The 12,037-nt window shown below is 41.3% G+C and overlaps 1 protein-coding gene across 4 annotated transcripts in view; it reads right to left on the bottom strand.

Moving 5' to 3' along the window:
- focad (focadhesin) overlaps positions 1 to 12,037 on the bottom strand; it is a 238,134-nt gene that overhangs the window by 141,990 nt on the left and 84,107 nt on the right. For all 4 annotated transcript variants that reach the window (XM_078214275.1, XM_078214272.1, XM_078214276.1 and 1 more), the window contains exons 8-10: positions 9,360 to 9,566; positions 6,973 to 7,060; positions 1,242 to 1,450 (exon numbers count right to left, since the gene is read on the bottom strand). In XM_078214275.1, the coding sequence (XP_078070401.1) occupies positions 1,242 to 1,450; positions 6,973 to 7,060; positions 9,360 to 9,566 (504 nt within the window). The remainder of the gene's footprint in view (positions 1 to 1,241; positions 1,451 to 6,972; positions 7,061 to 9,359; positions 9,567 to 12,037) is intronic.

Raw genomic sequence — 12,037 nt, 5'->3', positions numbered from 1 at the left:
ATTGGGGGAGGAGGTAGGCGAACTTTCTTCCAGGGGAATTTTCTTCCAAATTTCGTTCGCATTAACAATAAATGGACCAAAATTCTAACCTCTTCTGAATTTAGGTTTATGTTGTTCCTCCCATGGAGTGACTCCAAATTAAATCTCCAGCAGCGACGTTGTTTAACCAAATTTCATAGGATGGTTAAAGTCACCCAATGACATGCAATGAGATGGTTTTAGAAGCAACAGTAGGAGCAAACTCGCCTCTCCCAAAATGAGGATTCAGGGCTCCAGGACTCAAATATTTAACTGAAGTTGACAATTCAGTGAAGTGCAGGGGATCAGCTGTGCTGTCTAGTGTACTATATTTCAGAGAAATCTGGTGATTTTTATTCAAAGATAAGCAAGAGTCCAAGCCAACATTCATCCCCGAACTTCCCTTCCCAAAAAAATTCTTTCCATTTTGGTTTGACTCAATACTCAACCAAGCACATCCTGTCCAATTCCAACCCAAGTGGCAAAATCTGCAGGATACCTGCGCATTTGTTGCATTTGTATTTGCCAGATTTTGTTGTAAACAAGGTTTACTTACATAACAGTCACTGTAGATTAAAACAATTGGTTGAATATGAAGCACCTTGATTTGTGGTGAGGAATGTAAAATTGCAAAATTCCTTTAAACATTGTAGATATTTAAATATAAAATGTGTAACCCCTGTCTTGTTAATTGCTCTCAATGTATGAGCTCAGGACTTTCTAACTAAGTTTAGCTGTTTAAATCATGTTAAACAAACAGGGCGGAATTTTCCAGCTGCGCTCGCCCCAAGACCAGAAAATCTCACCTGAGGTCAACAGACATTTGCATGGTCCGCCCCCCCCAGCTACGATTCCCGTGGCAGGTGGGACGGGAAAATTCCGCCCACAGTATCTGGTCTCCAGCTCCAAGGCCCTAAGATCTGGAATTAATTCCCTAAACCTCTACCTTTGCATCTGTCTTGCCTCTAGTAAGATGCTCTTTGAAACCGACTTCGCTGAAAAAGGTTTTGGTCATTTGCCCTAATGTCTTTTTAAGGTTTGTGGCTTGCTATCAAGGTTTTTTTTGATACTACATTTGTATCTTTTCCCAAGTTGGTGTTGTTAAAACAAAAATATCAATTAAATATTAGATGAGTTTTCACCAAAATTTAGATAAAATAGTCTATACTTGTTACAGTATTTTATAAATCAAAATGTCACAGGAACCATCATCTCTTCCTTACCTTCCGTCTGCGAGCAAAGTCTTTTACTTCCACATTCTGTATAACGTCAAGGAGTTTCACAGCCAGTTGCTGGTTGACTGGTGTAACCTCTGCATCTGACGTACAGTTCATAATCATTGCAGAAGATGCTATCTGTAGTAATGGCATCACGAGGATCAAGGCTGCCTTGTGTAAATTGTGCACGGAAGACAGAGACAGAATCTTCAGCGCTGTCAATATGAGAAAGAACATTCTTAAATTCTTTCATTAGCTTTTACATTCTATTTTGCATAGAAAATAGTGAACAATCACAGGAACCGAGGAAAAATCCTCCAATGTGCAGGAGGTCAGGCTAATTGACTAATTTATCCTGGATGATGCAAAAAATGCTAGTTATTTATGATGTTGATTTGTGACTAGTATGGCACTTGATGTAAACTACATTGATAGTAGCATCTTTCAATGCTTTTCCTCACATTGAAGCTTTAAGCACATTGGTGACAATGCGAGAGTCATGATTATGGATATAATCAGTATCTTTAATTGAGTTTTTAAACATGGGTGAACTAGTAGAGCTCACTCTTAAAAAAAGAGCTTGTCCACACAGCCACATATAGATTTCCTTTTTCAAAAGCCACACGGATATTGGGCGCAGAGTTGACTTTGTCACATAAAAAGTTTTAATCTATGCTCCCATTAATTTCTATATACATCAAGCTAATATGGTAAGAGATTTTGGTCTGACCACAAATGAAGCAATAGTGCTCAGAACACTCCTTTTCAAACTTCCAGCCCTAAGACAATCAAACAAGACAAGAAAGAATTATAGGCACAAACATTTCAAAATTGCCTTAGCTTCGAAACTTGATTGCTCGGACTAGAACACTTGCTTGGGCAGCCTTGACTCAGTTCCCTTGACTTCAATGTAATGACACATCTTTAGGTAATAAACGTTAGAACGAAGAATCTTTTGTTATATTCTATTCATTCTTATTAGAGCAGGCACTACTACTTTGAACATATTCACCTCTCGTTCTGAAAACTAAGGGGTAAAACTGTCCTTCATTGTGTTACTGAAGAGGTTTGTCCGTCAAACAGTTTTGGCACAATGCCTCCATGAAGTATCATAGACTGCAATACACTTAAAGGTACAGTCTAACTTCTAAGTTGGTAAAGCAAACACCTCTAGTTTTATTGAGCAAAATTCTAAATTGCACATGGGAACACATAGCATTATCAACTTCTGCAGAACAACCCAGATTAAATCATCATTTGCACAATTGCACTGAGCACCGTCAATCCAGCTAACCCGCACATCTTTGTACTGTGGGAGGAAACCAGAGCACCCGGAGGAAACCCATGCAGACACGGGGAGAATGTGCAAACTCCACACAGACAGTGATCCGAGGCCGGAATTGAATCCAGATCCCTGTGAGGTAGCAGTGCTAACCACTGTGCCACCGTGGTTTAGCTCAGACAGATTTTAAAAGGTTTGTTTTTTGTGGAATGACAAGAAAAGCCTGCATTTCATATTTGAGAGGTAATTTGGTAGAGATCTAGCTTTTTGCAATCAAAATCATTAGATCCAAAGACCTGTTAAATATAAAGCAAGTCATATTTCGTACCAATCTTTTTGAAACATGAAAAGTTCAATTCGAATTACACCCCCACTCTCTGTCCATCCTTCATTGGAAAGCAATTTTCCTGCAGGTTTATAATCTAAATTTCAAAAGGTTTTGGGTTGTGGTTGCAGATAACAAACTACCATTCAGAAAATGTTTCTGCCTAATTAAATTGTCAAGGGAAATACAGGAGGCATCATTAGTATTTCATTTGGGTTTGGTCTTTGTAGTCTAAGCAACAAAACTTTTAATGAAGGACATTGCCTGGAATTTTTGATGTAAAAAAGGCAATTACAATATTTTATACACATGTACTTGTACGGGTTTTGTTTTGCAGGCAAATGGCCCATTACCATTTAATGAGGCTCATTTACTGCAATGCATGAGTGGTAAACCACAAATGTATTTTTCCCCCCTCATAGCCTTGGACAATCCTCATTTTGTAATTAAGGTCTTCACTGAATCAAACAGCAACATAAAACATTACTCAGATCATACAAGTGGATTAAATACATGCAAAGTAGCTTACGAAGTCTCAATGCATTGCACTGGAATACACGGTATTAAAATATAAACTAAGTGCTGATATTCAGTGATGATCATTTTTATCCTGTCGATAAATTCTGTATTTACGAACTTAATACTCCTATCTGCAGATAGCCCTGCAACATTGCAGCGTCAAAGGCACTGACATTCTCTATACTTCCATCGTGTATTAGCCAGATATACAGGCCTAAGTGTCTGTCAAATATTCCTCATCTTTCCCTTATAGGATCGGAGTAATACTGTCTAGTGCAACTCTAAATACCAAAAACATGATGAAGGAAGCCTAAATATGATTATGTATACTTCTCGAGCTGCACAGTTTCAACTCTCTCTCTCTCTCGAGTATTTTGCATGAGGGCATGCTGACCCACTGTTTCACTATTTGCTTTACGTACTAAAAACATATGAAACAAACAATGAAGCGGCTTCTTTACTTCAATTCAAGCAGGAATTTTTGTTTGCAAATGCAAGATTAAAATGTGAAATAAAATTACTGCTTTCTCCCACACGAGCTGCTTGCTGGAAATGCTTAGCAGGTCTGGCAGCATCTGTGGAGAGGGACAGTTAATGGCCCGTAACTTCCTGGCTCCCCAGCGTCAGGTTTGAGGGGAGGGATCCAAACATGCGCTGGGCAATCCACCTTGGAAGCTCCCTGGTACGGGTTTAAGCAACAATTGTCCAGGCGCAGAGCTGGAAACCATCCGACCAAGCAATTTAAATCGTTAACTTTAGATGATTCTGCCAGTATGTTAAAAGTTACTCCAAAAAAGTTAAAGCGCTTCTAACTTCAGAGTAACTATTATAAAGACCCAGACCAGTCCCCACATGGGGCACCTCCTTCCCCCTCAAACCTCACTCCATGGTATTCCCTCCCCCCCCCGCCCCCCCGTCCTCCTGACCCAAATCCCACCTCCACAACCTGAACTGCAACCCCCATGTCTGGCACCCCACTCCTTTCATTAGAGCTAAATACTGAATGGCATTGCCTCACAAAACAACTCCCAACAGTCTCTCATGATACAGGGGTAAATGCCATATTTCCTCGGGGACTTATTTATTTAGGACTTCTACCTCATTTATAATAAAGTCATTAAGTTTACTTGCGATATCTTTGCCTGGAGAGGGCAAGTTGCTAATCTCTTCTGAATAGTTGGGGAAATCTTTTAATATTTTGAAGTCATCCTCAGTTTCAAGTTAATTTGCAACTTTCATGGCTTTCACATCTTTAACTTCTCTCCTGCTATTGTGGAACAGAAGATTTTTTTCTACTGCAATGCTTCAACCATCCTGCTTCATCCCCCGCCCACCCCCCACTCCCTCACCGATCACACTTTAAACAGCGTATCCCAACGTATATATTAGCCAGTGAAGATGGGCTTGCAGCAGCCAATAGTTAAGAGCTCATTAGCAGATTTGGCAGCCAGCATGCTGAGGAAAGCATTGCACTGCTCCTTTTCAAAAGGTGGAGTTGAGCCCGGATAAAGTTCATAAAGGTGCCTAAGGAAATTGTTGCGTGCAGCTCAGATTGGAATAAAAGTAAAATGGATCAACTATGTAATAGAAACATGCAAGGTTGGGCTCAAACCATCAAGAACATTTCTTATGGAAACTAATGAAATTGCGAGCACTGAACCTTGAGGCGATCTCATGGTAAAACTATCTACATGGATATACACGATGTCATCAAAGCTAAAATCTCAACTGTGCGAGTTGCTAAATTCAATGAATATTGATTCAGGAAATGGCAATGCTTCAAGATTCCCACAATATGGCTCAAATGTCCTTGGCTTCCTTTAGTGGCACTTTAATGAATAGATAGCAATGTTGAACATGCGCATCGGCACATCATTGCTATCGATATACAGGTTTCACGTATTCTTCCTCCTGAAGCTGAAGGAATCCTTCACCATACATGTGGAAAACTCACTCAGAACTGGTTTCAGCAATTCAAACTGGCCAATTCATGTCGTGCAGAACCAGTTATAGATAAGGTAAGGTGCAATAGGACATCAAAAACATAGTGAACCATCAGGGCAAACCCCATCATACATGCCACAAGGCAGCTCGTTCCTCTTGCACAAGTCTACCAAATGTTTGTGTTACTTGTTCACGAGTAGGGCACTGCTGTCATGCTTGGCAGTAGGTCCAACAGATATGAGTTTGGACCCATCATTAGGAATGGCGTGCATTCTGTCAATACAGACACACTTGTTAAGGATGACCATTCCCGTCCCTTTTTCCAACTTGTAAATATGTATATCAGGTTTTTGGGGTCGGCCAGAGAGAGGATATGTCCCCTTTTCCTCTTGCTCTGCCACTTTTCGTTCGGCTCACATCCAACCCTTGTTGCCCCTTGTGATGCCTTGCCCTTATATTGTGGCTTGCTGTCTTCTTGTCCCCTGGAGCTTTTCCATTGTTATTCATGTTAGTCATTTTTGGTGCAGAGTGGTGGATGGGGGTGGTATTTGTGTGGTGGTGGGGTAAAAAAGGAAAAGGGTATGTCTGGGTTGGCCTTGTGGCCTTGAAATGCCACCAGACATTCACGGTGCCATTTCTGATGTTGGATATCCATGATTGGATCGCATTTGTTGAGCAATCCTGGGTGTGGTAAGAGCTATATTAAAAACCAAATTAAGATCGTCAGGTTTATAATCTGGCTCCCTTATGTTTGCTAGATATTACATATATTCATACACAGGAACCTGTCCTCTGCAGACAAATCGAATAAGTCCAGGCATTGCACATTTTTTGAATTAAACAAAAGCGTGGGGGAAACAAGAATTCCCTAGTACCTTCTCCATGGCAACACTCCAACTAGAGTCCACTTGCCAACCAATCAGCACCCTTTTCTCCTGCGGTATAAACGGTCGCTCCCGCTGAAAATTGGGCATTCTTGCATCTGTCCTGTTGAGTGCTCGATGAAAAGCTTCAACAGCCTGTCTCCTTTTTCAGCAACACTGAGGACAGTTCTCTTTATCTCCGTCTTAAATGGTCAACCATTTAATCTGAGATTGTGACCTCTGGATCTCCCAGTAAAGGATGAATAAAACAAGCCTGTTTAACCTTTGGAGGGAAGAGACCGAGGCTGGCGTTTTACCAGCACTCCTGTCCCGATTCCAGGCACGGGTGAGGCTCGAAGAACGGCATTCTCCATTGGCCTCAGGCGGAATTGTATCAACCTCAGGCAGACGTGCCGATAAAATTCTACCCCGAGTTAACATTTCAGGTCGGTGATCTTTTGTCAGACTTTAACTGTTTCTCTCTCCACAGCTGCGAGCAGACCTACTGAGTATTTGCAGCATTTTCTGTTTACATTTCAGATTTCCAGTATCGGCAGTATTTTTGTTCAACTGTTGGGTGGAAATGTTTCAGATTTTATGTGATCAGAGTCAGGAGCATAAAGCAATATCTGCAAACAACCCACTCTAATTCTGGCCCTCAAGCTTAACCAGAGGGAAATAAAATAACGTTTTTCTTTTCAACTATCGTTTTATCCAAGATTTTGTGGGTCAACCCTGTGGCCTGAAAAGAGTTTGTGTTTCCTCACACGCGAGCGTCTTTTACAATATTAAATTCAAGCTTACCGAGATTCAAGATGGGCTCTTGCTGACACACTGGAGTCTGCAGCAGGAGTAAACTCAGTCCAACAAGCAAAGCTTCAGCAGGAATACTCTGCAAACAGAGCAATTGAAAAAATGACTTGGAAGTTTTACTGATTTGTGTGCTGCAGCAGAACACAAATAATTGTGACAAAGATGATTGCAATACACCAAACCTGGAGTACAATCAGAATATCAGAATGACTCCAAAAAATATTTCACTGAATTATTAGTAACTAAAGCCAAGCGAAAACTTGTGATATTTGAGATGTGCAGTCATAGAACCCCGACAGTGCAGGAGGAAGCTATTTGGCCCATCAAGCCTGCACTGACAACAATCCCACCCAGGCCCTATCCCCATAACCCCACGTTTTACCTACTAATCCTCTGATACTAAGCAGCAATTTAGTATGGCCAATCCACTTAACCTTCACATCTTGGGACACTAAGAGGCAATTTAGCATGGCCAATTCATCTAATCTGCATATCTTTGGAGCGTGGGAGGAAATCGGAGCACCCGGAGGAACCCACGCAGACACGGGGAGAATGCGCAAACTCCACACAGTCATCCAAGGCTGGAATTGAACCCGGGTCCTTGGCGCTGTGAGGCAGCAGCGCTAACCACTGTGCCACCGGGCAGCCCTCAAATGATCCACAAAAATAAATAGAATACAACCTGATTAAGTTTCCCTCATTTTAAATATGAGCAAATATGAGAATACATTGCCATTTCATTCTTCATTAGCCATTGTTTTTTTTAAACTGAATGTTACTTGGACATAGGAATATTGTTGCTAGTGTGTTTTAAGTTGCTCACATTGTAAGTATGCCATTGAGTTCACTGGCAATCTGTCTGATGTAAAAAAGATGACAAGGTTAGAAAAATATACAAATTTCATCCAATGACTGAGGGGCGCTATGTATACAAGCTGCAAATATATTGTTCAACAGTTGAAAAGCCACGCATTCTAATTCAAGAATTCACATTGCACGTCTTAAAAACAAGTAGATTTATGCCGGAGCAACTTTTGGGAGCACATGAACTATTTGGCATGAAAGACTCTACTAAATTTTTCAACATCCAGTGATGCTTCTGCAGATAACAGCACACAAGAGAGCTTATTGGCACAGAGGGAAGCAAATTCATAGGCTTCAGAAGGCCTTAAGGAAACAAGAAGCAAGTTACAGAGATCTGAAGATTGGAGGCGAGCCAACAATTGTTTTATGAATGTCAACCGATAAGGAGCATTAGATTTGATTTTCTTTTTAAAGTGCATTTCAATTCACAACCAGCACCCCTTCTCTAATTAAAGTCATTTGTTTTGGAGCCAAAGAGCTGGAGAGGCAGGCATCTTGCTTTCCAGAATACAAGGAGCTAGTGGTCTGGCAGCAGGAGACTGCAAGATATTAATGTCCCAGGGCTTTTGAAACCAGTGAGTTCCATATGTGACACGTACATAGTGCAAAATGACCTGACAGTTGAAATGCCAATTGGACTAATCTGAATTCCTGGCAGCCTTAACTCTTTAGTTGTAATTCATGTGAAGGAAGTAATAACGTAATTGAATAAGTATTAAAATTACATTATATGGAGAGTAAGGCACTACCTATGATGTATCAGACACAGAGAGCATGTTCCCGCTAAGCTGCACAAATGTGCAACTGCACATCAGCTTGACAGGTACAGCGCAGTTCTTGATCTGGGAAAATAATGTGTGCGCGCAGCTGTGCAAAAAAAATTCAACGGGATTGTGCACTCAAAAAGAAAACTGCACACAAATATTTTTTATGAAGGAAATCAAAAGCAAAGTACTCCTGATGCTGGAAATCTGAAAGAAAAACTTTCTCCAATTCCATTGAAAGGTCATTGACCCAAAACATTAATGTGTCCCTCTCCAGTGATCCTGCCAGACCTGCTGAACATTTTCTAAACTTTAATGCAAACTCTTTAAGTCACGATGGATTTGAGAGGATGTTGTTACTCAATGGGAAACCCCAAGATGTTTATCAGCATTAATTCAACATCAAGGGCGGGATTTTCCGACCACGCTCACTCCAAGGCCGGAAAATCCGCCCAAGGTCAAAGGACCTTTACATGGTCCGTGTCCCACCCACTACAATTCCCATGGCGGGCAGGACGGTAAGATTCCATAGCAAGATGTATTAACGCTCTGGAAGCGGCGTGCCAGAGTAATATAATTTATATTCAAACATGAGGACATATTGCGAATCCATTTTTATAACCTCGGAGATTTTTTTAACCGATAATGCTGACGGAGAGAAAGAACATTGTTTGTACATTTTACAATAATGTGTCAGGGCAAATTTCATTTCTGGTCAATACTTGTACATTCAAAACCCGTACTGCTTACCTCTGGAACATTGCTAGCAATCATATGAACTTTATGAATAAGGGAGGAGAATTCTCCTGTGATCTTCAGACTAAATTCACAAACACATAGCAGCTGCAGAGACAGCTGGGCTAGTTCCGATTTCCAAAACTGAGCGTGGTGGAGGAAAGCTCGCGATAACTCTTCAAGAAATATCGTAGCTTCTGTAACCTGCGCCAATGTAGTTACCTGGTGGGAAAGAAACAGAAATACAACAGTGCTTTTGACATTGTTTCTGGAGTAATAATTCAGGGGCCTGGACTAATGCTTCAGGGACAGGTGTTCAAATCCCACCACGACAGTTGGGGGAATTTAAATTCAAATGAGTAACAAATCTGGAATAAAATCATCATTAATAATCATCATGAAACAACTGGATTCTCTTAAAACCCACCTTGTTCACCTTGTCTGTCAGGGGAGGATATCTGTTGTCCATCCCTAGTCTGATCTGCATGTGATCAGAGCCACAGCAATGTGGTTGATTCTTCTTAACTACCCTCTCAAATGACCTGGTAAATCATCCAGTTGTATCAAACTGCTGCAGAAAAGCCCCAGCGGATGTACTTACACCACAGGTACTGAAGTAGTTCAAGGTGGCAGCTTAACACAACCTTTCCAAGGGCAAGTGAGGATGGGCAATCCACGCTGGCCCAGGACTTGGACACACAAATGAAAACTAACAATCCACTGCAGTACTGAGAGGCTTCTGCGCTGTCAGAGGTGCTGTCTTTTGGATGAGATGTTAAACCAAGGTTCTATCTGTCTGCCACAGATATTTCTTGATGAGAAGTGGAATTATCCCCACTATCCTGGACAATATTGCTCCCCAGTCAACATCAGAAAGACAGATTATCAGGTCATTCTCACATTGCTGTTTATGGGAGTTTGCTGGGAGCAAATTGGCTGCTCTGTTTCCTACATTACAACAGTGACTACGCTTCAAAAGGTACGTCAATGGCTACAAAGTGCTTTCAGACACCTGCTGGTTATGAACCGCTACATGAATGAAAATCTTTCTTACTTTTATTCCAAGAACACTGGTGAACAGTGCAACTAACAGCCAAGTACAAACCCTGTGTGTTATAGTTTGGACTTGGTCTAAAATCTAGTTCTCGCAGCTCGATGAAAGATTAGGACATGTCTTTTGCCAATTGACACACATCTCCTTTACTCCCTGCTGCACTTGAGTGATAATAAATTGTTTCAAAGAGAAACCAGAACATGCCTCTGATATTGCTCGTCAACTTGGAAGGTGGAAAATAATGATGACATCAGCTCACTTCCTGCAGGCTAAATTAATGCCTGGATTTATTTACAAATAAAGCGACTCTCAGAAACAAACACAAGCAAAAATACAGTAGAAATAATAATTTGAAATGTAAATTGAAGGACAGCATGGACAAGTTGGGCTGAAGGACCTGTTTCCATGCTGTAAACCTCTATGACTCTATAACAATGGAGGTAACGGATTCTAATTTCATGGAAAATCAGGCAGGTTTGATAAGGGACAGACCACTTCCTCTGTAAGGTTACAGTACAGGTAATGGAGCTGAAGATTAACTTTGAAGATTTCAGATGGCAAGTATGCAAAAGGCATAGAATCCAACAATGCAGGAGGCAGCCATTTGGCCCATCAAGTCTGCACTGACCACAATCCCACTCAGGCCCTAACTCCATGCATTTACCCTTGCTAGTCCCCCTGACACTAAGGGGTAATTTAGCATGGCCAATCAACCTAACGCGCACATCTATGAACAGAGTGACCTAGCAAGCTCTCTAAATTCTACACATATAATAGTATCTAACATGGGGTGGCACAGTGGTTAGCACTATTGCCTCACAGCACTAGGGACCCTGGTTCAATTCTGGCCCTGGCTGACTGTCTCTGTGGAATTTGTATGTTCTCCCCGTGTCCGTGTGGGTTTCCTCTGGGTGTTCCGGTTTCCTCCCACAGTCCAAAGATGTGCAAGTGAGATGGATACGCCATGCTAAATTGCCTCTTGGTGCCCCAAGATGTCTAGGTTCGGAGAGTTAGCAGGGTAACTATGGCAGGGGTTAGGGGGTAGCGCCTGTGTAAGATGCTCTGTTGGGAGAGTCAGTGCAGACTCGATGGACTGAATGGCTTCCTTCTGCACTGTAGGGATTCTATGAATCATCTAGTATTCAGAAGATTCAGTTCAAGAAACTGAGTTAAAGATATCAACATGCACAATGAGCAACAATAGGCCAATTTCTTGTCATTGTTGTCTTTTCATTTTCATTGTACTGATTTAGCAAGTGGGCCAGATCTTTCTGGAACAAAGCATCTCCTGCCTATGCCATTAGTTAGACATTTTCCTACACCCTTCTTTTCAAATGTTTTTTGCAGCATAACCCAGCAGATGTGCGAGTGCAACAGGTCATCAGGGACTTACAGTGAACGATAGATCCAATGAGATATCATAGCTTATTTTAGCTGTCTTTAATGTGGGATAGTGAATACAAATGTTTGTTTTTAAATCAGGGATTAAGTACTTGAGGGGATTTAAATGTATGAATGGGTCTGATTTTTTATATAATGAACTCTATAGATATTGTGATGACCCAAAAGAAAAAAGGAATGAAGAAAAGCTTACCTTTGAATCGGAGATCGGGACCTCAGTTAAGGAACTGCAGTTCCC

Source organism: Mustelus asterias, chromosome 6, assembly GCF_964213995.1.
Source record: "Mustelus asterias chromosome 6, sMusAst1.hap1.1, whole genome shotgun sequence".
Lineage (NCBI taxonomy): Eukaryota > Metazoa > Chordata > Chondrichthyes > Carcharhiniformes > Triakidae > Mustelus > Mustelus asterias.
This window is presented reverse-complemented; position numbering and strand designations above follow the sequence as displayed.